This window comes from Polypterus senegalus, chromosome 4 (assembly GCF_016835505.1).
Source record: "Polypterus senegalus isolate Bchr_013 chromosome 4, ASM1683550v1, whole genome shotgun sequence".
NCBI classification, from domain to species: domain Eukaryota; kingdom Metazoa; phylum Chordata; class Cladistia; order Polypteriformes; family Polypteridae; genus Polypterus; species Polypterus senegalus.
In genome coordinates, this window is record NC_053157.1 from 150,634,892 (window position 1) to 150,662,832 (window position 27,941).

Consider the following 27,941-nt stretch of genomic DNA (forward strand, 5'->3'; position numbering starts at 1 on the left):
GCACTGGTGAACTCAGCAAAGCAAAAAGACCTGGACATCCACGGAAGACAACAGTGGTGGATGATCGCAGAATCATTTGCATGGTGAAGATAAACCCCTTCACAACAACCAACCAAGTGAACAACACTCTCCAGGGGGTAGGCATATCGATATCCAAGTCTACCATAAAGAAAAGACTGCATGAAAGTAAATACAGAGGGTGTACTGCAAGGTGCAAGCCACTCATAAACCTCAAGAAAAGAAAAGCTAGATTGGACTTTGCTAAACAACATCTAAAAAAGCCAGCACAGTTCTGGAAAAACATTCTTTGGACAGATGAAACCAAGATCAACCTCTTCCAGAATGAAGGCAAGAAAAAAGTATGGAGAAGGCATGGAACAGCTCATTATCCAAAGCATACCACATCATCTATAAAACACGGTGGAGGCAGTGTGATGGCTTGGGCGTGCATGGCTGCCAGTGGCACTTGGACACTAGTGTTTATTGATGATGTGACACAGGACAGAAGCAGCCGAATGAATTCTGAGGTGTTCAGAGACATACTGTCTGCTCAAATCCAGCTAAATGCAGCCAAATTGATTGGACGGCGTTTCATGATACAGATGGACAATAACCCAAAACATACAGCCAAAGCAACCCTGGAGTTTATTAAAGCAAAGAAGTGGAAAATTCTTGAATGGCAAGTCAGTCACCTGATCTTAAGCCAATTGAGCATGCATTTCAGTTGTTGAAGACTAAACTTCAGACAGAAAGGCCCACAAACAAACAGCAACTGAAAGCTCCTGCAGTAAAGGCCTGGCAGAGCATTAAAAAGGAGTAAACCCAGCATCTGGTGATATCCATGAGTTCAAGACTTCAGGCTGTCATTGTCAGCAAAGAGTTTTCAACCAAATATTAGAAATGAACATTTTATTTCCAGTTATTTAATTTATGCAATTACTTTTGAGCCCCTGAAATAAAGGGATTGTGTTAAAAAATGCTTTAGTTCCCTCACATTTTTATACAATCTTTTTGTTCAACCCACTGAATTAAAGCTGAAAGTCTGCACTTCAACTGCATCTGACTTGTTTCATTTAAAATTGGTTATGGCAATGTATAGAACCAAAATTAGAAAAAAGTTGTCTCTGTCCAAATATTTATGGACCTAACTGTATGACTTATGCACTATTATCAACTGCTGATCCTGCATAGATAAACTTTAAGTTGTTTGAAAGTATGGTTCTTTTGTATCTGATTGCTGTTTGAAAGCATGCTTAATCTGTGGCTGAAGTAGCCCTAAGGAACAAAAGTACAGCACGATTAGCCACAACCTTCCCCTTAGCTTTATTCAATTCCTTGTCAAGAAAGTGTCATTCCAAAGCAGGCTCAGTGAGTCAGGACAGTGCGTTGAGCGCCAGGACTGTGATAAATTGTGGAGTTAAACGGTTGCAATTGAATGACCCATCTAGTGAGTCTAGAATTTGTGTCATTCTGCCAGTTACAGCAGTACATGATCAGTTACCAATGTAAATTTTATATACCGAGGCACGTTGCTGTTTGGTACTTTATAATACACATCATTTGCTATGTAATTAATAAAACCTGATCTGATTTTTATTTTTTTCCCCTGAAACAGAGATTTATTTACAGCTGTGCCTGACAGTTGCATGTGTGAAAAAGGAACATAGTTTGTTGGCAGACTTTTGAAAGTTGGAATTGACAAGGAAGGCAGTGGTTTTAAAATGAGTGTTTTCTGCTAGTTAAAAGTCAGGCTATAATCTTTATGAGATTCTTAGACCACATAACTAATTTTGAAAGAAATTAGAATTAAGTGGAAACAGAAGTTAAATCATATGTTAAATTAATTCAACACAGAGTTTGCAAAACAGAAATAGATTTATTCCTGACTTCTAACTTCTGTTTGTACAAGTATATTATTTTATATAAGCAATTTGCATAAGACAAGGGCTATTAAATGAAATTATTAAACTACTATATTCATCATTTATATTTATTTATTTGTTTTTATGTGTAAAATTAATATATTCTTTCCTTTTTGAAAGGAATGTTGTGAGCACTAGGTTTTAATGACTTAAATGTTTGTGTTCTTAAATATAAAACACATGAAACATCATACATTTGTGTGATTTAAATTGTGACTTTCTGTTGCTTTTCGTTAGCCTCAGCTGTCATACATGATATCCAGCGATTCAAAATTTATGTACAGAGGGTACACTGTATAATCAGTCAATAGAATTTTTTATATTTTAAAATCAGGACAATGTATATATATAATTCACTAAGGCAAGACAACCATGGAAAGCACGCCGGAAGGGGCGTGGATTCACTAAGCCGCCAACAAGTGAGACACCTATGGCGCACGCAGGAAGGAGCCACGCCCACCAACTCCAAGACCATTGGATACGACGACAACTCGCAGGGCCACGCCCACCAACTCGGACGCGACGACACAGAAAAAATGGCGTCATTTGTATTCGTCTGTCGTAGAGGCCACATGCAGTGCAGGTCAGGTTAATTACATGTGCATGTCATGCACCTCCGAGCTACGTTGACTGTTCATAGAGGCATGTTTCTCGTGGAGGTGAATCGCCATATGCAGCGTGTGAAACGGTTTGCGAGGGGTGTCCCATGGGATCCTTAAAACAATCCTTTACAACTGAGGTTAAAGCACAGTGAAGTAAGCAGTCTTTAAAAAACGACTTTTCGGTTACGACGCACGACCGCGTGCACCATAGCAAACTGTTTTACACATTACATACAGCTATTCGCATCCGCGAGAAACATGCGCCTTCTTAGATGCTCCTGTAGGAACACGAAAGACGTTTTCCTGCCCACCAACACTCCTTTTACACTGGGCAGCGTATACCCTCGCTCTCTAGGCATTCACACTGCCTGCCCATTTGCCCGGACGCAAAAACTCACTGACCACCCAGTTAGTCCCTTTCGTCTGTGGTAAGAGTCCACATGCACGTCTGAGCCACGTGGCGTTTGTTATGCCGCGGGTTCACTATTGTGTTGTATTTTGCTCTTTCCAGAGTTCCATCCGTGTCTTTCCAGAAGTGTTTAGCATTCAATAAATAATTTTTCATGACATTGACCGTGTGTCTACCCAGCGCAGAGAGGCGTAGGTAGGCCGTTGAACCCCATTCGGGCTGCAAGCCGTGGAATTCCCACTAAGTGTGACTCATACGCTCCCACTCATTACGTCCCTACCCTTTGTGCACACCCCCCTCCTACCGTGGTCGGGTATCTTGGTGGATTATATATAGAAAAGCAGCCAAAACCGAGGGGTATCCCATGGGGTCCTTAAAACATTCCTTTAAAACTGAGGTTAAAACACAATGAAGTAAGCAGTCTTTAAAAACCGAGTTTTCGGTTACGACGCACGACCGCGTGCACCATAGCAAACTGTTTTACACGCTACATACAGCAATTCGCATCCGCGACAAACATGCGTCTTCTTAGATGCTCCTGCACTTTGTTCACACCCCCCTCCCACCTCGCTACTACCGTGGTCGGGTGTCTTGGTGGATTATATATAGAAAGGCAGCCAAAACCGCACAGAGCAATGAAAAGTTTAGAGTTCCATCTTTTCATTCACTTTCTGTTGTATTCTCAAACCCTCCCATTTTAGACAACTGTGTCTTTCCAGAAGTGTTCAACTATCAATAAATAATTATGCGCCGTTTGTTATGCTGCGGGTTCACTATTGTGTTGTATTTTTCTCTCTCCAGAGTTCCTTTTTTTAATTCGCTTACTGTTGTATTCTCACACCAACCCGTTTTAGACAACCGTGTCTTTCCAGAAGTGTTTAGCATTCAATAAATAATTATGCATAACATTGAGCGTGTGTCAACCCGGTGCAGAGAGGCGTGGTTAAGCCGTTGAACCCCATTCGGGCTGCAAACCGTGGAATTCCCACTAAGTGCGACTCATACGTTCCCAATGGTTGCGTCCCAACCCTTTGTACACACCCCATGACGGACGGAGCTGAATGGACGTCCTTCTCCTCTCCTCCCCTCCCGTTCCACACTCTGTGCTGTGCACCCCCATCTCTCCGTCTGGCAGGAGAAGGCGCAAGGACGGTCCGCCAGTTTTCAGTCACGGACGATTGTCTGTTGGTTCATTCCGTGCATTGGTACAATGTTGCTTTTCTTGCTGATTTATTACATTACCGATTTTTCAAATGTTAATTTTCTCCCTGTGCTTAAAAATCATTAAAAAACCGGCCCGATTATGCGGCATATGGTACGCCGCGGGTTGGCTAGTTTAATATATTTGTTTTAAGATAAGATAAGTATTTAAGAGATGCATTAAAAATGAATCAAAATCTCTCTCTCTCTGTCTCTCTCCATCTCTCTCTCTCTGCAAAGTTGATTAACTGATTGACTGACAAAAAAATGATTTCCCGTTAATGTAAAAAGTTGTAATTTGGCAAGATAGTACATCTAGGGCAGTAGGTACCTGCTAAGAAAGAACATTTTGATATATTAATGTTTACGGGTAATTTCACCAACAAAAGTAAAGCTAAATACAACAGAATCTCATAAATGCTTTGATTGATTTGATTGAAATTTGGTAATGTTGCAGAAAAAAGAACATTTGTCAACACATTTTTTATTGTTGATATTTGTCATTAATGCTGCAGTGAGTAGGAGATTCTAATGCACCATGTCCCCTGTTTTTCCACAGTGCTGACGGTGATCACACGGAGAAATAGGGTGTGTGGTTTGTTCAAATGAAGACTGTCTGTAGAAGTGAAGTCAAAGGAGCAAAGTTCAGTGATGCTCAAAGAAGATGCACTTAGTAAGGGCTGGCTAGGCACTGTGGCTGTGAGCATAGTAAATTTGCACATCTGATATATTACCCAACCTCCCATTTCCTTCATCTTATCTTCAACCTTGTGCAGATGCCAAAGTAGGGACCACAACACCCGTCAGCCAGTGCATTGCTCTACACGATTTCAGTGGTGCTCACAAAGCTAAAATAAAATAATTGATAAAAGATCTATGTAATTAAAGGTAGCAACAGCTGTGTTTTTTTTTCTTCAACTACTTTGAGATGACAGTTTGACTGTCTTGCTGGATTACAGCATTTATCTTAGAGTAGTGGTTCTCCATCTTTATTTTAGCTTTTTAATTACCTTGATGAACCATAGACTGTATTTGAAGGGAGGTGTTTTGTGTTGTTGTTTCTCCTGTTGCAATTCAATTGCAATTAAAGGAGTGGGTGGGGGGAGGTCCCATGGTGAAATGAGCGCAGTTAGAAACATGAAAATTACCTTACAGCATTGTTGATTGCTTCGATGGCCTGTGGACGTATCGCATGTGAAAATAAATCTGAGATAAACCGATTACTTTAAATTTATTTTTACTAGTGCATAGCCTTGCATTTTTGGAAAGGCCAACACTGTTGTCCACCTGCATATCGTCATTAAGTTCACAGAAACAATGAACAAGCAGTGTACTTTTTCAGATGAAAGGAAAAAGAACATGGAAGCAAAAAGGAGAAAAACATCATATATTAATTGATGGAGGCAAGCCACGACTGAATAGAATAGAGTGCAATTTTTGCTATAGCTGATGGGAGATTCTGTTTTTCAGAATGTGATATGAAGAGAATAGGATGGTGCTTTTGAGTAAGTAAAAGTAATTTGTAACTTTTTTTTGATAGATATTTATTCAATCCAGCGTAAACTGAGGCAGTACTAATTTTAGGCTTTATTGCTAACAGAGAGTTGAGATTTTTAACAGTTTTTAGCTTTGATTGAATCAACTTTAAATCACTTTTGTAAAATTACAGAATGTCTCTTTAATAGGGAGTTCTGTTGCAATCTCTTTCACACCAACGAGGTCTGTATGTACAGTGAATATAGAAAAGTTTATATACCCTTGCCAAAATTACAGATTTTGTGTAGTGAAGAAATGAAACCAAGATAAATTCTGCCAGCATTTATTCTAGCTTTATTACAAAATTTCAGACCCTACAAATAAGGTGAAAACAAATTAAAAACTGTTTAGTGAAAAAAGGGAACAAAAATCATACAAAAACCATGTTGCATTAGTGGCACATTCTTTAATAATCAAGGATGTAGCTATGTTCAAAGTCAACCAATCTCAACAAGTCTCATCTCAAATAGTAGTATACAGCTGACATCAATTAAAGTGGCTGTGATTGAGCTCAGATGAAGTTTGCCTGTTTCTGTAGGATTATTCTGATATCCTCTTGTTTGCATCATACACCAAAAGCCATGATCTACAAAGAGCTTTTAAAACATAAACAATTTCTCATCATTGAAAGGTATCAATAAGGAGAGGGGTACGAAATATTATACAAAGCATTAAACATCCCATGAAGCATGAAGACAGACGTGATGAAGATAGTCATCAACAAGTGGAGAAAATATGGCTAAACATTGATTCTACCAAGATCAGGATGTCCCTCTAAGACTGATGAAAAGACAAGGACAAAACTGCCAGGGAGGCCACCAAGAGGCCTACAGCAACATTAAAGGAGATGCAGGATTACCAGGCAAGTACTGATTGTTCCCTACAAATGATAGGGCAGGGTAGCAAGGCAAAAGACTTCTCGCAAAGAAAAACATCCAAGCCTGGCTAAACTCTACAAAAAGGTATACCCAGTCTCCCATAACCATGTTGAAAAAATATATGGTCTGATGAGACCAAGGTGGAAAACTTTGGCCATAATTCCAAATGGTAAATTTGGCGTGAAAATAACATACAACACATCGTCAAAAGAACACCATACACACAATGAAGGATGGTGGAGGCAGCATCATACTTTTGGTTTGCTTTTCTTCAGCTGGAACTGGGGCTTCAACCAAGGTGGATTGAATCATGAATAACTCCAGGTGTCAGTCTGTTTTGCCACAAAATCTTCAAACATCTGCTAGGAAGTTGAAGATGAAGAAAAATTTCACTCCTCACCATGACAATGACCCAAAGCATACATCAAAATCACAATGCAATGTTCTGTAATGGACCAGCCAGAGCCCAGAGCGTAATCCAGTTGAAAATTTGTGGGGTGACCTGAAGAGAGTTGTGTACAACAGATCCCCTCATAATTAGACAGATCTGGAAATTTTTTGCATGGAGGACTGGGCAAGAATCGCCAAGTCCAGATGTGGCAAACTGATAGACTGTTACCAACCCCAAAAAAAACTGAGTAATGTAATAAAATCAGAAGTTGCTTCAACTAAGTATTAGTTTGGGGGGTGTGCACACTAATGCAAAAGGATTTATGTATGATTTTTTTTTTTCTTCACTTGTTTACGATTTGTTTTCACCTTCTTTGTATTGATTGCAATTTTGCAATAAAGGTGGAATAAGTTCTCACAGGATTTCTCTTAGTTTATTTTTTTACTACACAAAGTCTGTAATTTTGGCAAGGGTGTGTAGCGTTCTGTAGCATATTTGATGATAAGAACTTATAATATTTGCCCCAGTAAAAAATAAATAAATATTGTATACAGAAAAGTACTTAACGTTGCGTATATTAATACCAACAATGTTGCGTACACCCGTTTTCACACTCACTTCGAGATGTATAAAAACTAAACTTTGCGTAAAATCACACACATTTTCAAGGCAGCCTCAGACTATGCGTACACATGTTTCTGCTCAGTTTTGCAAAAGGGCGGCACCCAGCATCAAAACAGTGCTACTGTTTCTCTGTGGTCTCCCTTTCCTTTTCATATTCTCATTCATGATGCAGGCTTTAACAAATACACTGAAATTAATTGCATATCATTTACAAATTTAAGGCGCTTGATTGTAATCAATCTGTAACAATATAGTGGCGCACAGAATGGCCAAACTCTTCCAACTACCATGGCTGCTTTAGCGTTATTAGAAGACATTGCCAATTTAACAATTACAATACAGTACGCATTTAGAGATCAAACTGATTTCATGTCCAATGATGATGACTAGCTTTTAAGTCGACTGTGATTTCCAAGAGCTATCTTCTTGAAGCTGTGTGTTGTTACAATACTAGGATGTCTGTTTAATATTATTCTTATAATGAAATGCATTCAAGCATGTCTCTTACATTTTACAGATAATTTATTAACTTATGTATACTGTTAAGGATTAAACATATGGGGGCACAGAAGCACTGCTGCCTCGTAGTAAGGGGGTCACATCACGGGTGTTCCCTGCCTGGAGGTTGTATGTTTTCCTGGTGGGTTTGCTCTGCATGCGTGTTTCAGTTTCCTTCCAAAAGCATGCAGGTTAGGGGATTTGTTGATGAACTGCTAAATTGATGCCTGCTAGTGTATGTATGTGCTCATTTTCACTCTGCAATGAGCTGGCAGCCCGTCTTGGGAATGTTCCTAACTCACACTTGATGTTTCCTGGGACTAGTGCGACCGTGGATGGATGGAATAATTAAACATGTATAATAAAGATTTTTCAATGTTCCTTAAATGTTTTGAAGAATCAGCGTTCTAAGCTTGCAGCTGATTTTACATTTATTACAGACGCTTATTGTGGGGTGATTGGTTACATGGAGAAAGAATACGGAAGGACAGAAATTGGGGGTTGGTACATTTGACTGACACAGTGTTGCTGCAATAAATTATCACATCCAGGATCATATTGTGGGAGGCAGGAATAATTCCTAGACGGGGCGCCAGCTCATTGCTACCACTGTGCCACAGTGCCCACACATGTTTAATACATGAAAGTGATAACAAGTATACATCTTAGTATTCTAAAATGTTCAGAGATCTGTAATATCATGAATGTAATATATTCTGTGTGGCAATCACTGCCTGCACACTCCTGTCGGCATTTGAGAAAGCCCGTTTAAGAAGCATATTGCAATTAATGAATAAGTCGAGGAACACTTAGAATATGAAGCATTTAACATGCCACTTTAGTTACGATGAGGTTTGAGACATTTTAGTAAATTAAACCTCAATTTTAAGATGATGTTTATGACAAAAACTACAAGTTTAAAGTGGAAATTTTGAGATTAATAGTTTACATTTCGACTTCAATCTCGACATAGACCTTTTTTTCTGACAGTGGGCTGCTACTTGCCTTTTCACATTGACTTTGATATGTGACCACTTCTTTTTTATTTCAAGCGCTGCAGCTTTCTGACCTTGAACTCTTGAACGCCTCCTCCATACTGTACCACCCCACCAGTTTCCTTTTGTTGCTTATACCACTGCTTAAGCCACCAAATAGTACGGTTTTCCATGCTTCCACTTCACTAAGCAGGACCCCCATTTTGCATTTGCTGAAATTCTTCTTTTTTTACATGTACTTTTCCGATTGTCTTTTAACAAAACACTAAACGAAAGAGGCTATTTATATTGAATTGCAAATTCAAATAGGCATAATTTTACTTTTTATTGGTATCTATAAAGGGAAGGTGTGTGGAACTTTGCTTACACATGGTTTTACGCATTTGAATTTTTTTTGTGCTTATGCACATTTCTGTTTTTGTCCATATGTCATATTTTAGTATGAATTCTACGCATGGATTTATACTTCAGGTCCCAGAAGTGTAGAAAACATTGAATGTTTTGGGAATGCCTAACTTAGTACATCTCTTCAGTGTTGTATGTACATAGGGGTACATTGCCTCAGAACTGTCAGTCTGGGGTCTTAGTCCTCATTTTCAAAAAAGATTAAAAGAACTTGATTCTCAATGCCAGTGATCGCAAAACTAGATTCCATTCTGACTGTGGCACAGTGAACTAGCTTCTGGTCACTATTCAGCTTTTGCAAAGAATATCATTAAGTAAAGTCTATTTAAAGTGGGTAGAAAACATTTTGAAAGGTGTTTCTTGTGTGTACTCTAATACATACACAGAATAATCTATAAATTGTCATGTTGAAGACCTTGCTGTTTCATTGGTCAAGACCAAGAATAATTCCCTGGAATTTGCCTGGTTTGCTTATCAACTAAAGCTGTAAAACTAGATCTGTACTGTCAAGTACTGAAAAATTTGAAGCCTAAAGCGATGGTGATGTTTGTGTAAGTGAAGATATCGATCTGCTTCGGTAATAACGTATAATATTGTACGATTGACGTGATTATTTTTTAGAAGTTTCTTTTTCTTTTAAGGTTTGTGGTTAAATGTTAATGAATCGAACAACTTCACAAATTAAAGATCTACTTTGCAATGATCCAAGGAGTATACTGTTACCCGTGATTACAACTGGACAAGGTCTTCTGCAAACAGATCATAACCACTGTTTCTTTACCAGTTCAAGGAATAGTGCAGCCTTGTGGCAGTGAGACAGGTGTTGAAATAGAGGATGCATGGCATTCATGTCTTATGATCCTTTCTTTTTTGTTTTTGAAAATGTATAGTCTATCTTTCAACTGTTTCTTTGTAATGTATGAACATTGAGCAAATAATAACAGAAGAGCAAACATATCTTTCAACTGCTGCTACTCATAAGCATTTTTTCATAGATAAAAGCATCTGTGATATCAGCAGCTCTTTTAACATACTATTCAGAACCTCCACTTCTTTGCTTGGGGCAGTAATATGTCAACACAATTGACCTGGAAAGTTAATGTGCTGCCCTCAAATTTGTTAATGAATAAAACCCTGTAAATTCTTGTGTTGGTTAACATGAGTATTTCTTAGGTTCTACTGTATATGAAAAAGGCCTAAGATTTATGCCACTACTAAAAATAATGCGTGAGGCTTACAGATATTTATTTCTTTTTACCATGAGATTTGAAGTCTTCCAAAATGTATGAAAGGATACACAAAGTACAGGGTTAGTCAAAATGTTGTAATTTTTATTGCCCTTTAAATATGATCTCCAGGTGTGACCCTGTAACCAACAACACGATAATCAATTTCCTGTTATTACACTTTTTCCAGTACTCTTTTGTCATTCTGGATGATAGCTATAGAAATGTAATTTGTGCTGTTTGTAGTTGTTCAGTTGTTAGATAACTGTTTAAAACTTTAAATATTTATTTTTCATTCATACATTATTGTAGCTAATTTATGTGCTCATTACACTGCAGGTTTTTTTTGATCATCTCTGTTAGTAAACTGTGGATTATTATTGTAATTTATATAAATTTACTATCATTATCATTATATTTATCAAAGAATAGTATACAAGCAAAGTTGTTTTTCTATATAATTTATGGATTCCATATGTTTTGAACACCATGCAAGTACCACTATATGCAAATTCGGTTAAATTTGCAAAAAAACAATTGGCTGGAAACATTATAATTGCAGTTGCAGGAAAATGCTGCATTTTTATGCTTTACAAAACAGTTGACTTATTTGTGTGTGGAAAACATTTCCTTTATATTATACAGTGTATAAAAAGTAAGATTTGAAACAATACTTTTGATATATACTATACTTAAATTAAAATTATCTAAACTGGAAAGTGAAGGTTAGATCTAGCTCTTACAAATTGCCACTGACTTCATGATTGTCAGAGCTAGGCTTGAAATAATTAAATAAAAATCAAAAGGTGCAAGTTCACTTTAGAGACAAACCTTTAAGTAATCATTAAGTAATAATACTACTACTATTAATAATAAAAATAATAGTCAAAGCAGATCAACTGCTTCTCAAACTGCTCCTAGTCCATCTGTGTCTAATCCAGTAATTACAGACAGGGTTCAATTACCTTTTCAAACTTGGAGCAGACTGGAGACTGGGCAGCACACAATTTTAGGGTTTTGTCTAGACCACAAATTGACCACAGTCTAAAGTCAAAATTTATTTCTAATTTTGTTATTTTTGCTTTTCTGCCTGATATGTTTGATAGCTTTTAAAGTATACATTGCTTTGTTTGACATATTGTGGTATCTCATATAGCCTTATCATTATGGTTTTGATTTTCATTCTCATTTAATTCTTCACTTACATGTGTTTCAGCATGTGTAACAGCTTATAATGTTATATTATGGCTGTTTTAAAACCACTTTAACGTTAAATGTTAAGCTGTGAATTTGATACACTGGAACATTTAACGAACTTAAACATGACAGTCAATAGACAGATCTGTAAATTCAGACTGAGAGGTCTAAAGTGTATTTTCTGCAGTAGGATTTTTGTTCAACACTCCATTTAAGCAGTTTTAATACAATGCATGACTGTTAGTAATATAGGCACTTTTTTTTTTTTGTTTTAGAGTTTTGCATTTATATTTTTTTAATTAATTTATATTTTGTCTCTTTGTTTTTTTAAGTTACACTATTTCTGATTTATTTATATACTGTATGTGTATGTATATATATATATATTATATGTTACAGAACATCTGCAGTTATGTAGTCGGTTGAACGGGAAAACTTTTTCAAAGACTTTTATGTAAGTTTGTTTTTTTGCATGTGCTGAAATCGAACAGGCAGAAAGTAAATTAATATAGTGAAACTTGTATTAATTCACAGGGTTAGGGTTATGGGTGCACACCATGCAAAATTTTATTCACCAGTAAATGAAACTTACAATATTACAAAGGTACAGCATCTTAACAGTAAGGTTTACTTGTGCTTTTACTTCTGCTAGCCAAATGGAACTGGTTAGGATTTGTTAGAAAACAAGCAGCAGGATCTCTGTAAAAGGCACAGTTCACTTCCTTAGTTTTCATTTCTATAATTCATCCATCTATCTTCTAAACCAAGTTATCCAGATCAGTGTCATGGGGCAGACGGAATCAATCCCAGCAAGCAACAGATGCAAGGAAGTAACAGTACCTCATCAATTGCTAACTAGTTCTCTTTCAGTTTCAGGCAGATTGTATGAGAGTAAAATATCTTTATGTGTTGTTACCTAGTTTAGGCAATTAACCAAGTGGATCTGGAGTGGTGCAAAGATGAGTAGTAATCTGAAAAGTTTATTCATCTTATGTCTAAAAAGTGCTGTACTAATTACAGTATATGTGCTGGTATTGTGGCAGTGGCACTTGTGAACTTTTTTACAAAATGCAGTATGCTGCATTTCATTTCTTTATTTATTATGTGTTTATTTACCAGTTCTAAGAAATTAAGTCATTTTCAGTGCATAACTTGTACTTTTATTAAAGTTAGACATTATGGATATATGCTATGAAATGTTTCTCTTAGAATATTTATTAACCAGACATAATTTTACTCTTTTTGCCTGAGTTGCCTCGAAAGCTTATTGTAATCTTTTTAGTTAGCCAATAAAAGGTGTCATTTTGCTTGACTTTACTTACAGCTTTTGTAAGTGTTCAAGTTTATTGTCATGTGTACATAGCACAATGAAATTCTTACTTGCATGTCTCCTCAGAACAATTAATAATAATACAGTATCAACAAAAAAGATATGCAGACACCAAAAATGTACAAATAGCATGCAGTCATCACAGTATAATGTGTTTGTGAAAGTATATGCAGTATGTATATTTATGTTATATATAATTTATACCTTCAGAAATATACTGTGTGCATATGTATACATACTGTGTATATATGTGTGTGTGTATGTGTATATATATATATATATATATATATATATATATACTGTATAATTATACATTATACATATATACTGTATAATTATACATTACATATAGTGTTTTTTTATAATATTTATTATCACTGCCTATGCAGTCCCCTTATGAACTCTGGATAGAGAATAGTTGTCATGCTGTCTTTTTTTTTTTTTTTCTTTTAATAGCGGTATGTGCACTTCATGTTTAACACAATAATATCTTTAAAGTTAAATGCACTAAATCAAATCTGTTCTATCTAATCATCCTAGGAATGTACTATAATGATCCCATTCCCACAAGGCAGTTTCATTCCTGTATTGACTTATTTACTATTTTTAATATTGTGCATAATGACACATTTGAGATAAGACACTGTGGATGGGAAATTAAATAACACAAAAGCCAAATATGAAGCACAAAGGATGGAATGTTGTGGTGATTTATTTTTAACTAGCAAAATACCCGCGCTTCACAGCGGAGAAGTAGTGTGTTAAAGAAGCAATGAAAAAGAAAAGGAAACATTTTGAAAATAACGTAACATGATTGTCAATGTAATTGTTTTGTCACTGTTGTGAGTGATGAGTGTTGCTGTCATATATATATATATATATAAATATAAATATATATATATTTACACACACACACAAACATATATATATACATATCTATACATACACACATACATACATACACACACATATATACACACAAATACATATATATATATACATACACACACACATATATATACATATACATACATATCTACATATATACACACACAGCTATTTCGTATCAGTGCAATACGCTGCTTGTTAAAACGGATGACTCCCGCTCTTACGTGCAAGTCTGCGTGGATATTATGAACTATCGATTTGTTCAAGTTCTATTTAAATTTTAAATAGAAGGAATTTTTATTTAGTCGACAGAAATATCTTTGGTAGGAATGGTAAAACAGACAGGAATATTATTCCTGAATAAATCAACTCAAACCTTAAACAACTTATAATATTTTGCTCTCCATAAAAATATATCCTGTCTAAATTATACAAGTTAGAAATAAAGTAAACATTAAAAGAACAAACATTCAAATTTCTTTACTCTTATGTAATTTTATATTTTATAAAAATAAACTTAGATTTTAAATATCCCAAAAGATTTTGCTCTCCATAAAAATATATCCTGTCAAAATTATACAAATTCAAATATGAACATGCTGCATAACAAAACCTGGAAATATAAATAAAATGTGTTCCTTTCAGCAATAACAAATCAAATCATTCAGTTGTCTTTGCTCATATGTCATTTTAGAGCTGGACGCCTGGCATCTTTTTTTGGCAACAGGTTCGTTTCTGTTTGGTGTGAGGTTCTGTGTTGTGGAGATTCTCAGGATGGATTGCAGGTGCTCATCAGTGAGGCGACTCCTGTGTGCTGTTTTGTTAGTCTTTATCACTGAGAAGAGCTTCTCACACAGATATGTGCTACCAAACATGCACAAGGTTCGAGCCGCATGTAGACGGACTTTTTGTTCTTCAAAGTCACCAAAGCGCCGTGCAAACTCAGTGCGCTCAGTTTATCAGCAAAGTGCGTGTTTGGGAACACCGTAGTGACGACTTGGTTTAACATTACTTGGTAACAGGGAAAGTGGGGCAAGTGGTTGTGTCTCCCATAAAAGCAGCTCAATTGAAATCACTTTGTGATTGTGCACGGTAAAACGTCCGCTGAAGTGTCAGATTCTTATTTAATTCTTCTGCTTTCTGTATCTTCTGCATTGCATTCAGGTCTTTCAGGTTACCCTGATGTTTTGTTTTATAGTGCCGTCTTAGATTAAATTCTGTAATTACAGCCACATTAGCTCCACAAATGAGACACACGGGTTCAGTAAACATATACTCAGCCTCCCATCGGTTTTAAAGGCTCTATTTTCAGAATCAACTTTTCTCTTCAGCATCGTGTGAGCTAGCTTCACAATAACTTGCAGCATCATAAGGTAGACTTGATTAACGCGTAAGTGTTGGCAAGGCAGCTGAAGCGCTGCATTATGGGATCTGTAGTTTATTGTGTTACCAGCGCTTCATATACCGGGCTTTAATAACAATAATACAGTATATAAAATGATCTCGGGCGGATATAATTACGCGGGCGGATGTGGCCCGGCCCTTGAGTTTGACACATATGGACTAAATAGAACTTGAAAAGATATATTTTTTCAAATGTGATCGCGCAATTCAGATAGAGTTGACGCACTACAGCCTGCATGCCTCAATAAGTCATCCTCCCTCGCCTTACTTTTTACCGTTCATCTAATGAATACACTGAGTATGGCTTTACCAAAACAATCATTGATGGCGAATAAAGTATCCATTATTCGAGTATGTAGATCGGGTTATATATATATATATACATATATATATACCCGCGTATCGCAGCGGAGAAGTAGTGTGTTAAAAAAGCTAGAAAAAGAAAAGGGAACATTTTAAAAATAACGTAACATGACTGTCAATATACAGTATTTGTTTTGTGAGTGTTACTGAGTGTTGCTGTCATCAAGGATTTGATTATCATTATTTCTTTCAATCAGGTTCGTATTTGTAGGATGTGTTGTGTTCAAGTTACATTCCGTGTTTGTCAATCGTTGTAAAGATGACAGGTTTCATTCATCGATTCGTTTCTTACTGCATCAATAAACAGCTCGTCTTCTTCTTTATCTGAGACCTGACACACTGCATGCACGGGTTTTTTACACTGTCTTCCTTTAGCGGGACATTGACTTTTTCCAACGTGTGCTTTGTTTCCGCAGTAGTTGGATTTATGAATATGCTTGTATGTATGAGACGCTTCATATTTTTGCTGCCTTTTCAATTGTGTAATTCGGTTTTGTTCAGCTCTTTGGAACTGTTGCCTTTTATCTGTGCACTGCGTCAGTTCACGTGAGCCACTCGGTGTACATGCATCGAAGGTTCCCAGCTGTGCTGGTGCCATCTCGTGCTATGTCCATGGCTGTATTTAATGTTACCTTAGTCCTGGCACTTAAAACTTTCTCTCGCAGTTTCGCTGAGTTTGTGTCAAACACCACCCTGACCATCTCATCTTCCTCTCCATAAGCACAGTCCTTCACCCGTGAATATTTACCCGTGGCAGTTTGCTATTGGATTGCCGCTGACGGACGGCCTTATATGGGCAGGCACTAAATTACAAACGCCAGCGGCAGCCTGTCTATGAACTTAATTTAAAGTGTAGGTTTACATCGTGCTTTGTTTCCGAAGTAGCAGAACTCATGAATATGGTTGTATATGTCACTTTCGCCGCTTCTTATTGTTTCGCTGCCTTCTCAATTATATAATGCATGTTTTTTTCAGCGCTTTTTTGAGGTCTTCCTGGTTTTCTATGTACTGCGTGATTACGTGGAAGGCGTGATGATGTCACACGAAACTCCACCCCCACGGCATTGAAGCTCATCTCCATTACAGTAAATGGAGAAAAACTGCTTCCAGTTATGACCATTACGCGTAGAATTTCGATATAAAACCTGCCCAACTTTTGTAAGGAAGCTGTAAGGAATGAACCTGCCAAATTTCAGCCTTCCACCCACACGGGAAGTTGGAGAATTAGTGATGAGTGAGTGAGTGAGTGAGTGAGTGAGTGAGGGCTTTGCCTTTTATTAGTATAGATTTTCAGAAATGGCGCATGAAATTAAGCCTTTGTAAATTCACCTAACAACCACTAGGGCACACCATTTCCTTTGCTAGTAGTAAAGCATGCTAAGCCAAACAGACTGTGTCTAGTAGTAACAGGACTCAACAGTTTGCTTGAATTAGGCTGCAGGACACTTATTTCAAAATCTGTCTGATTTTCAGACACTTTCCAAAGTAACTAAGCCAAAGCAAAACAGTCATTATTGGTCAAGTTTATATTGTCGAATAACTTGATTGAATGCCAAGTGCATCTAAAATGATTTAGCATGTTTTATTAGGCAATTCCCTGGCTGTGTTCACATTTGCAAAAACCAGGGACATTCCTGGGAATTATACTGGGGTTTCCCATGGGAAATTGCTAGGGGAATTGTACTTAAATCTTGCCTCAGCTTTGTACACGTATGCTCTAGATCCAAAAATTTACTAGTTAATACCCCTGCCAGCATGTCATGTGGCTACCTTTTTTTTCTTGCATGCTGCCTGCTTTCTGGAGCTTGGCTGCACATTGATTCTTTTATGTGTTAGTTGCAGAAATCAGCTGATGTGGCAAACCTGTGGCTCATATGTGCACTGCTCTGCAGAGTTCAACCAGCAAACATTAAAATGAATATAACAGTTTAATACTTTATTGTGTAAACAACATGCTAATCAATTAATTGGAAAACCTCAAAGCAGGTCTACTTTACTTAATACAGAAATGAGAACAACTTGCACTCATTACGTGTAAGAACATGTTACATTTTTAAAGGAGTATTTCAGAGTATGCTCATTTGTATCCTATTGTAAAATCTTTAGAATTTTTACTGTCATTGAAATGGTTATGGTTTATTTCAAATATTTGACCATGCCTATGGTTTCGTTTTCTCAGCACTGCCAGACAAATTATGCTTCCCTTATAAAGAAATGAGCAGCTTTGATTATCTTTCATTTTCTCAGCATTAATAGACAATAAATGTTTTGCCTCATCAAGGAATCAACATTTCAGCACCATTTAAGAATATGGCTTATGTTTTGAACATAAAATCATTAGTCTGGTCAGTTATAAACTACTCAGCTCACTGCACATTAAAAAGCTGGAAAATTCAGATCACTGCATAACTAATTAGCGCACTTGCACAGAAAATGTTATATTTTAAATAATTCCATTTAGATTTATTTTATAATAATCTGCTTTCAGTTGCAGTTGATGTGAAATTTTCAAAGGTGTCTAACAGACTTCACATTTACACACAAGTAATTAAAGATCCATACACTCTGTAAGTACTGTATCCTTCATCTTTCTGTTGCTTATTGTTAGCTATGAAAAATATCAAAACATAATGTATGTGAGTACTAATAATATAATGCGTATGAGTGTTACACAATGCTTATTATTTTATTTAGCTATTTTAGTTATCTTGTCATGCATCTGACCACACCTTGCTGATTAAGAAGTCTACTCTTGTCACTAACACAAAAGTGCTTCTCAGTAAATGATATTGACAAGAATTGCCTTGTTCCCTGTTCTTGGATACTTAATGCAAGTACCTTTGGGAAAGGCTTTTGTAATTTTCTGCCCCTCAGATTCATGTTCTTTTGGGGTGTAAGGTGACAACTCCTTCCCAAAATACCCAGTCATTTTCTGTCATCTCTACCTCTTCCCACTTTGCTAACCTTCCACAGATATCTTTGAAAGTTTTTTCCCTCGACTGTTTATTGGCTTGTACTCAGCCGTGAAGCAGAAGACCACATATAGTCACAGAGCAGGGGTCAACGACTGCTAAGCTGCATGGTGCGTAAAAGTTGCTGATGCTCTGCTGATTCCATAACTGAAGAATTCCAAACTTCCACTGGCATTAATTTAAGCACAAAAACTTCATTGACTGGTTTTCCATGGCCGAGCAGCTGCATGCAAGCCTCACATCACCAAATCCAATACCAAGTGTCAGTTGGAGTGGTGTAAAGTACACCGCCAGTGAACTATGGAGCAGTGGAAACGTGTTCTATAGAGTGACAAATCATGCTTCTCTGTTTGGTAATGAGTGAGTGTGGGTTTGGCAGATGCCGGGAGAATGTTACCTACCTGACTGCGATTCTACCAACTATGAAGTTTAGTAGAGGAGGGATAATGGTGTGGGGCCATTTTTCATGGTTTGGGCTAGGCCCCTTACTTCCAGTCAAGGGCAATCTTAATGCTTCAGCATACCAAGACATTTTGGACAATGCTATGCTTCCAACTTTGAGGAAACAGTTTGGGGAAGGACATTTTCAATTCCAGTATGACTGTGCCCCAGTGCACAAAGCAAGGTCCATAAAGACATGGTTAGAAGAGTTTTGTGTGGAAGAACATGAGTGGTCCGCACAGAGCCCTGACTTCAACCCCATTGAACATCTTTGGGAGGAACCAGAACAGTGATTTCGAGCCAGGCCTTCTTGTTCAACATCAGTAACTGCCCTCATAAATGCTGTACAGAATGAATGGGCACAAATTCCCACAGAAACACTTTATAATCTTTTGAAAACCCTTCCAAGAAAAGTGGAAACTATTATAGATGCAAAGGGGGAGCCAACTCCATATTAAAGTCTGTTTATTTGAATGCAATGTCATTAACGTCCCTGTTGATATAATGGTCAGGCATCCCAATACTTTTGTCCATATAGTGTATGTCCAGCCAGCCTAAGCCTTCTTTTGGTGATTGCATCCTGCATCTACCTTGAGTTGACCCACTTTAACATTCTTTCATTGGACGTTTGATCAAAATAGGTGACTGACATGACCTGGTACAGTTTACAGGATGTCTAGGTTGTTAGCCCAGTTTCACAGTTTGGCAGACTTGTGTCTCAGGAGATTTCTCAGAGTTCTTGTGTGTCTTTTGATTTTTCATAACTTCAGTTTCCTCTTACATCTCAATAAGTGTTTAGGTTAGGTAATTTGTTGACTCTTCATTAGCTTACAGTGAATGTGTATGTGATTATGCACCATGGCTGTCTACTATATTTTTAACATATTAGATGCACATGTTCACTCTAGATAGTCGCAAACCTATCATGAAAACTACACACTTTTTGAACTGCTATTTTGTGTACGTCTTTAAGAAATACTACACCTAAAAATTACTGTATATTTTTATATGTTATTTACCCCATGTAATTTGTAGCGATGACTGAGAAAAAAAATTACCTTAGATTTTCATGCAGAACAAGAAGAAAACATTTATGATATAATAGACCCTAATTGTGAAATAACACATGATGTAATAAAGTCCATGGAAAAACAAAAATCTCTCGGTACATGTGTCTCATAATCCACATTTCCATTATCCAGCCGTATGCTCAAAATATGCAAAAAGAAAGTATTTTTGCCAAAATATTATTAAAAGTATTTTTTGAGAAATGATTTGTCCATAGTAAACAGGAAAAGCACTTTCGCGTAATTCTGCGCTTTTGAATTAAAGATCCACCTCGCCCTCTCTTTCACTGGTCAAGAGTCTTGTCTTTAATTGAAAAGCACAAGATTAAGGGAATGTGCCTTTTCTGTTTACTGTGAATGTTCTGAACATATGGATTATGTGACAGGAGTACTGCAAGATTTTTTTTTGTTTTTCCATGGATGGGATTCACATTGTTTGCCTTTGTACAACATGGGTTGTAATTAGGGTTATATCATAACTTTTTTTCTCAGCCATCACTATAAAATATAATTTTTGTTTCAAAGTATTCCTTTAACATTCTAACATTTTTAGTTCAAAAAGTTTTTGCCCTTACATAATTAGATTTTTTAATTGAAACCAGGGGCATTCTGAGGATAGAATAGATTCTGTGGATCACATTATATTGGATTGTAATATTTTTAAAAATGAAATAAATTCTTTAATTTTACAATGACAAATACATTCCCATTATCTGATCATCTTTTTAGTTAGGTCATCTTTGAAATATTTCTTGTAGGAAACATACTCTTATCATTTTCTTCACAGTGTAGAAATATTTTCATTTTGTGCTGTTTTTAAAATCATACTTGAATTGTAAATTATGTGCTGAATTTACAGTAAGTTTTTTTTTTGTTGGAATTCCAAAATTGTACAAAGAACATCATGTTGACCTTGGGAACATTTTACTTTGTTAAACATGACCTTCTTACTTGTGTAACTTGCTTAAAGTAATTTGAGTTTATGTACTCTACTTCCCAGAACATGAGAGCCCTCTGCTGTCCAATAGATGTTCATACACTGTAAATATATATAGTACACACTGCTCTGTCAAAGCAAAGCTTCGTAACTAGAAATTTGGTATATATTTATAATTCTAGTAACAATTAAGGATGAAGATTTTAGTTATGTGTGTGTGAATAATAAAGCGTAAAGTCAAAGTGTTTAATTTGTGTTTTTTATTACTAATGAATTAATGTTAATTCATCCATTCATGTATCTTCTTCCGCTTATCCGAGATCGGGTCACGGGGCAGCAACTTGAGCAGAGATGCCCAGACTTCTCTCTCCTCGGCCACTTCTTCTAGCTCTTCCGGGGGAATCCCGAGGCGTTCTCAGGCCAGCCGGGAGACATAGTTCCTCCAGCATGTCCTGGGTCTTCCCCGGGGCCTCCTCCCGGTTGGACGTGTCCGGAACACCTCACCAGGGAGGTGTCCAGGAGGCATCCTGATCAGATGCCCGAGCCACCTCATCTGACTCTTCTCAATGCAGAGGAGCAGCGGCTCTACTCTGAGCCCCTCCTGGATGACTGAGCTTCTTACCTTATCTTTAAGGGAAAGCCCAGACACTATGCGGAGGAAACTCATTTTAGCCGCTTGTACTCTTAATCTCGTTATTTTGGTCACTACCCATAGCTCATGACCATAGGTGAGGGTAGGAACATAGATCGACTGGTAAACTGAGAGCTTTGCCTTACGGCTTACCTCCTTTTTCACCGCAACAGACCGATGCTGAGCCCGCATCACTGAGGACGCCACACCAATCCGCCTGGCGATCTCACGCTGCATTCTTCCCTCACTCGTGAACAAGACCCCGAGATACTTGAACTCTTCCACTTGGGGCAGGATCTCGCCACCAACCCTGAGAGGGCACTCCACCCTTTTCTGGCGGAGGACCATGGTCTTGGATTTGGAAATGCTGATTCTCTTCCCAGCCGTTACACACTCAGCTGCGAACCGATCCAGAGAGAGCTGAAGATCACAGCCTGATGAAGCAAACAGGACAACATCATCTGCAAAAAGCAGTGACCCAATCCTGAGTCTACCAAACCGGACCGCCTCAGTGCCCTGGCTGCGCCTAGAAATTCTGTCCATAAAAGTTATGAACAGAATCGGTGACAAAGGGCAGCCCTGGCAGAGTCCAACTCTCACTGGAAACGGGTTCGACTTACTGCCGGCAATGTGGACCACTTTCTGACACCGGTTGTACAGGGACGAACAGCCCTTATCAGGGGGTCCGATACCCGATACTCCTGGAGCACCCCCCACAGGATTCCCCAAGGGACACGGTCGAACGCCTTTTCCAAGTCAACAAAACACATGTAGAATGGTTGGCCAAACTCCCATGCTCCCTCCAGGATTCTGCTAAGGGTATCCTGTTCCACGACCAGGATGAAAACCACACTGTTCCTCCTGAATCCGAGGTTCAACTATCCGACAGACCCTCCTCTCCAGGACCCCCAAATAGAATTTTCCAGGGAGGCTGAGGAGTGTGATCCCTTTGTAGTTAATGTTTATCAAATAAATATAATAATAATAATAAATTTTTTTCTAAAAATGTAAAATTGGCCAATATTCATTGAATTTATTTAAATGTACCAAATCCACAGTCATATATTTGATGTGGGTTTGTTAACCTAAAGCAAAAAAAAAAAAAATCTTCCTCAGCAATGCTTGCTCCATTTTCTAGGGTATAAATGATGGACAAATAATATTTTACTGTTTACATTTTGGAGAATGCAATATTGTCAATAAGAATGAATTTGTCTACATTTCTTATAGCAGTTAACCCATGTAATATGTAGTTATTTCTGTGGTGAAGGAAAATATAAATGTAACATGCTGGAAAGGGACCTATTTTATACAGTTTTCACCATTTTTGACAAATTACTGAGGGAAACCTAAACAAGAGAAATAATTGCATTACTCACATAAGGTATTTACTATTAGTATTTGTGTTAAAACAACTCAGGTCCCTTTTTTTCGTTGCCTTGGAACCTAATTATAGACTTTTAGCCATAGTGATCACAATCAGGAAACTGAAACAAGCTTTTAAAATACCATAGAGCAACCGGCTACTATGGATAGCCCTAAGCTAAACCCATCTTTTAATTTTCATATGTGTTTACTTGAGTTTTCATTTTAGTTGTAGCTGCTGATATAAAACAGAACCTGAAAAGGTAAGAGTTCTGATGATGAGATTAGATGTAGCCAGGCTGACTGTCTCCTAACTCTCAGTTCCCCCATAAGCCCAAGGCCACCCCTACCTCATTGTTTAAGTATTACTTGCTCTTTAGATTCTTAAATTACAAGAGCAATTGATCCTTGTGACCTAGTGTAAAGCTTTATAGTTGCAGTGGGAACCTGAGACGAAACATATACACACTGGGGACAAATCAACTGAAGAACCAAGCACTGAACTGCATTTGAGAGGACCCAGTCTTATTCTGTACTTCAGATGAGACATATTCCTGGAAATAACTTAAAAAACAATAATATGCACTGATACTAATTAATTTTAATAATAAAAAGCAGAATTACAGAAAAGAATGCATCAGTGTTAATAAACATAATGCATGTTATACCTGTAGAAATGGAAATTTTACCCTCTTTTAAATAAAGCAGAAATGTGAAATACAGAGTAACACAGAATTAATCATATCAATAGCAAAAAATAAAAAAACAAAATAAAATCACTTAATGACATATTTTGATAAAATTTTGTCTTTTTAATGTTAAAATACATGTTTGTACACATAAACTAATAAATTATGAGAGTTATGATTTAATAGGTGCCTTTTATGAACAGTTCTGACATACTTCCTGTAAAATGGATTAATTAAAAGCTTATCTTTTTTCTTTGTTTCTTGATTTATCCCCTTAAACACTTATATTTCATAAAAATGAAAGGTATACCATTTTCAAAAAAATTGCTTTGTCAAAAGCCCTCTCTCAACATCCAGAATGTGTATAATTTTGTACAATTAATACAAAATTGCCAAATAGTTGCTTATTTCACTGAACTAAAATTTGTTCATTTTTTCATTGTCTTTATATTACTTTGTGAACTTGCAGGTGAAAAGTATAAATCTACTAATATCTGGAATTCTACACCAGTTCGCTTGTATGGTTTTTGACACCTTTGATTTCAGCCAGTTTATCATTTTTAAGGTTGTCGTATAAAGTCCTGATATTGTTCAGTGTCAGAATCCTAATTATATTTAAACTCAATACCCTGGTTGTGTTTTGTGTGTCAACAAAAGCTTATATCCTTCATCCATTATCTTCTACAATCAACCGCATACACCTCAAGAATTACTATAGAAATTATAGGAATTCCTGGAATTATTATTAGTAGGCAGTGAACTTGGCATTTTTCTTACAGCTGCAGTAATTGTCTGATTACAGTAATTAAGGAGAAATGATATTTCAATTACTTTGCTGTTCTTACATACCAGAAATGCCCTAGCTTTTTTTAATTGTACAGCTGTCTTGTACGTAAACTGTAAGTTATTTACCACCAAAGAATGACATTCTCTCTTTATATAATTGTTTTTCAAGAGCCCTTTTACATTACCTACAAATGCTTGCTTCTTTTTGTTTACGTTTCAGAAAATCTAAAAGTAATGTTTTTGCTGTTGCATTTTCTGAATTATTTTTTTTTAAAGAAAAATAAATACATTTTTACTTTCTAAAAAACTCTTACGGCTTTGGAACAAGAAGAACATTCTTTGTTTTTATCTCTACAGCAAAAAAGTCAAAAACAACAGTTGTATTTATACAATATAGACTTCTATTGGTAAGATGTCTGCACCTTGTCTAATGCTTTTAAAGTGTTTCCTCTATTTACAGAAGGTACATTAAAAGTTGCCAGGCTTTTAAAGAACTGTACTTTGCAAAATATATTGTAGTTGTACTTATCTCTTCAATGTTCTGCTCAGTTATGTGTCAGTAAATTGACAAGTATACAGCTACATTGCTTCAGACACATTTAATGCTATTTATTTAACACCAGAGTAAAGTTAAACAGTCAGTGTTGCTTTTTTATGTGACAGCTTAATAACAAAAAGGGTAAAAATGAAATGAAAACCCAACAAAGTACAGCTTTATTGGGCGCAATGAATTATTTTCTGGGTAGGCAGAAAAGACACCTTACATCTTCAACGTACAGAATAATGCTGAAAGAGCAAAAATGGCTTAATAACAATTAGTGAAATTCCACAATAAAATTAAGAGAAATCAAGAACCTTCACATTAGCAGCTTTTATTAAGTACTTGACTGAAAAAAAAATAGACCATTAATCAACCTTTAGAAATGTCATCAATTGCAAGTTGGACTAATTGAAACAAAAGGTTACTATGAAGCATACAACAGTAGTATATCAAAGATTTGTGTTAACATTTACTTTTAGCTTAATATGTTTGTGTTCACTTTTTGTAGTGTTTTTTTTTCCTTTTGCCTCCTTTAACGAGGCCTTTGAAATTCTCATAACTTGATTCAAATGGTAGTGTTCCTGCTTCCTTGATTCAATAAGTCATATATCTAGCATTGTTTTCCACTTACTTTCTTTTAGTTTGTTCTTTGTTAATTACATATAGGCAATTTGCAATTTCACTGAATGTCAGTAAATGTTGCCATATATAACCCTACACTACAAAATTCATACAAGTATAAAAGTTTGTCTGCACTATCATGATCAACTTGCATATTTAATTAGTTTACATCGCTGCTCATACAATAAAAATGAAAATAATAATTATTCCCCATCAGCCCACAACAAACAAAAAAGCACCATTTCAGACTTATATTGCATAAAAATAAATTACAAGAAAATTAACAACATGAACTGTGTTAAGTTTAAGAGATGTAAAGGTTAAAATATTAAATTTATTGTCCTTTGTGGGTATGCAATGCTGAGTAGACCTAACATTGATAGAGCTAAGCTATTTAGTAGATAGGAGCAGAGTGAACAGAAGTTGGGTGGAGTGTGATGGATTCGATAAGATGATCAAGTCTTACAGACTTAATTGTGAATACCAGAATGAGTCCACAGAAAGCATATAGCATCATATCAGATTGAAAAGCAGTGCATGCAACTCTCACTGCCCATGCCACACATTGATTTAGAATGCCACAACACTTTCAATTACAAATCTTTAAAATAGGTTATTGCATCCTCTGATATTTCTGATATCTTTAACTCTCTGATAACAAGCAGCCTCTGGTGAAACAGCTGTTTCCTTTACCATAATGGATCTCTTACTCTCCCGTGTGAAAGGTTTGGAAATGATAGTGCCCATTAAATTTCTTTTCTATACCACCACTATAATATGACCATTGAACATTAGTAACCAACAAAATTCAAAGGTAGGCAGGGAGTTTGGAATTATTGCATGCAGAGAGTATTCAGTGATGGTGTCCTAGCCTTCAAACAGTCTTGCTGCATATCACTGCAATTTTATATTTGGGGTGGTGCTGTATTGGTACATTAACTAGGAATTTCTTTTAATCTACTGAGCAGTATTACAGTGATAATCAGTAAACATTTTCTGTATGGCCCATACTCAAAGGTGCTTCCAGATTTTCAGTTCATGTTGATGTTCTTCTGAAGTCTTTTTTTTTTCTTTTTTTGTTAACAGATTACTAACATTACAAGGCTAAAAGACTTTCTTCTAAAACATCGGAAAGATTATATCAATGCTGGGGGGTAAGAATTTTTTGTTCTTTAAATACTATCCTCTACCTTTATATGTTTCATTTTCAGGTAACCTGAATTATAGACTGGCTTACAGCATCTAAAAAGTATACTGAACTTCTAAGTAGAAGTTCAATATTTCAATGTTAAGTCTTCTTGCTTAATTTTGAATAAGGTAAGACAGCGATGCTGAATTTATCTGTGTGTAAAATAACGTTTTGTTTTTCTGTGCCTTATTTTTATCTGTTTCATGTTAAGTATTAAGAAAAGAGTAGAACTAAACGATAAATTATATCAAACCTTCTCATCTTTTTCATAATTAAACATGAAATAATGAATTTGTATTACAAGGTTTAAATATTTCACGTAATGAACAACTTTTTCTTTCATTCAAAAGATTATCTTTTTGTATTTGTATTTCTTATCTTTTTGTATTTGTTATTTATCCCGTGCCGTGCTGCTTGTGGTTATGGCTGATACAAACATAACAAATATCACAAAATTCATGATACAATGGAATTCAATGTAAACCCATCTTGAACAACTGCAAACAATATCAAAATGCCCATGAAAAAATCTCGTATGGCACATGTCATATACTCAGGTCAAGACAGGGGTGTGACAGGGATATGTGCTATCTCCCATACTGTTCCTGCTGGGACTGAATTGGGTGTGTTGATGAGCACATGGAAAGGGATGAACAGGTATACAATGGACATTGTTCTAGAAATTATAAGATTTAAGTTTTGAAGATGACATTGGTTTGATCAGCCAGACTATCAGCCATATGTGCACAAAGGTAACAGCTCTGGGTGGGAATGAAAAAAACATAGGCCTGAACTATAGTGCCAAAATGACCAAAGAAGTGAGGGTGCAAACAT

At 36.4% G+C, this 27,941-nt stretch overlaps 1 protein-coding gene across 1 annotated transcript in view; it reads left to right on the forward strand.

Annotated features, from left to right (window-relative positions):
• The window catches only part of stx18 (syntaxin 18), a 108,072-nt gene that overhangs the window by 31,972 nt on the left and 48,159 nt on the right, over positions 1-27,941 (forward strand). The window contains exon 2 of the mRNA XM_039751476.1: positions 27,005-27,072. Coding sequence (XP_039607410.1) covers positions 27,005-27,072 — 68 coding nt within the window. The remainder of the gene's footprint in view (positions 1-27,004; positions 27,073-27,941) is intronic.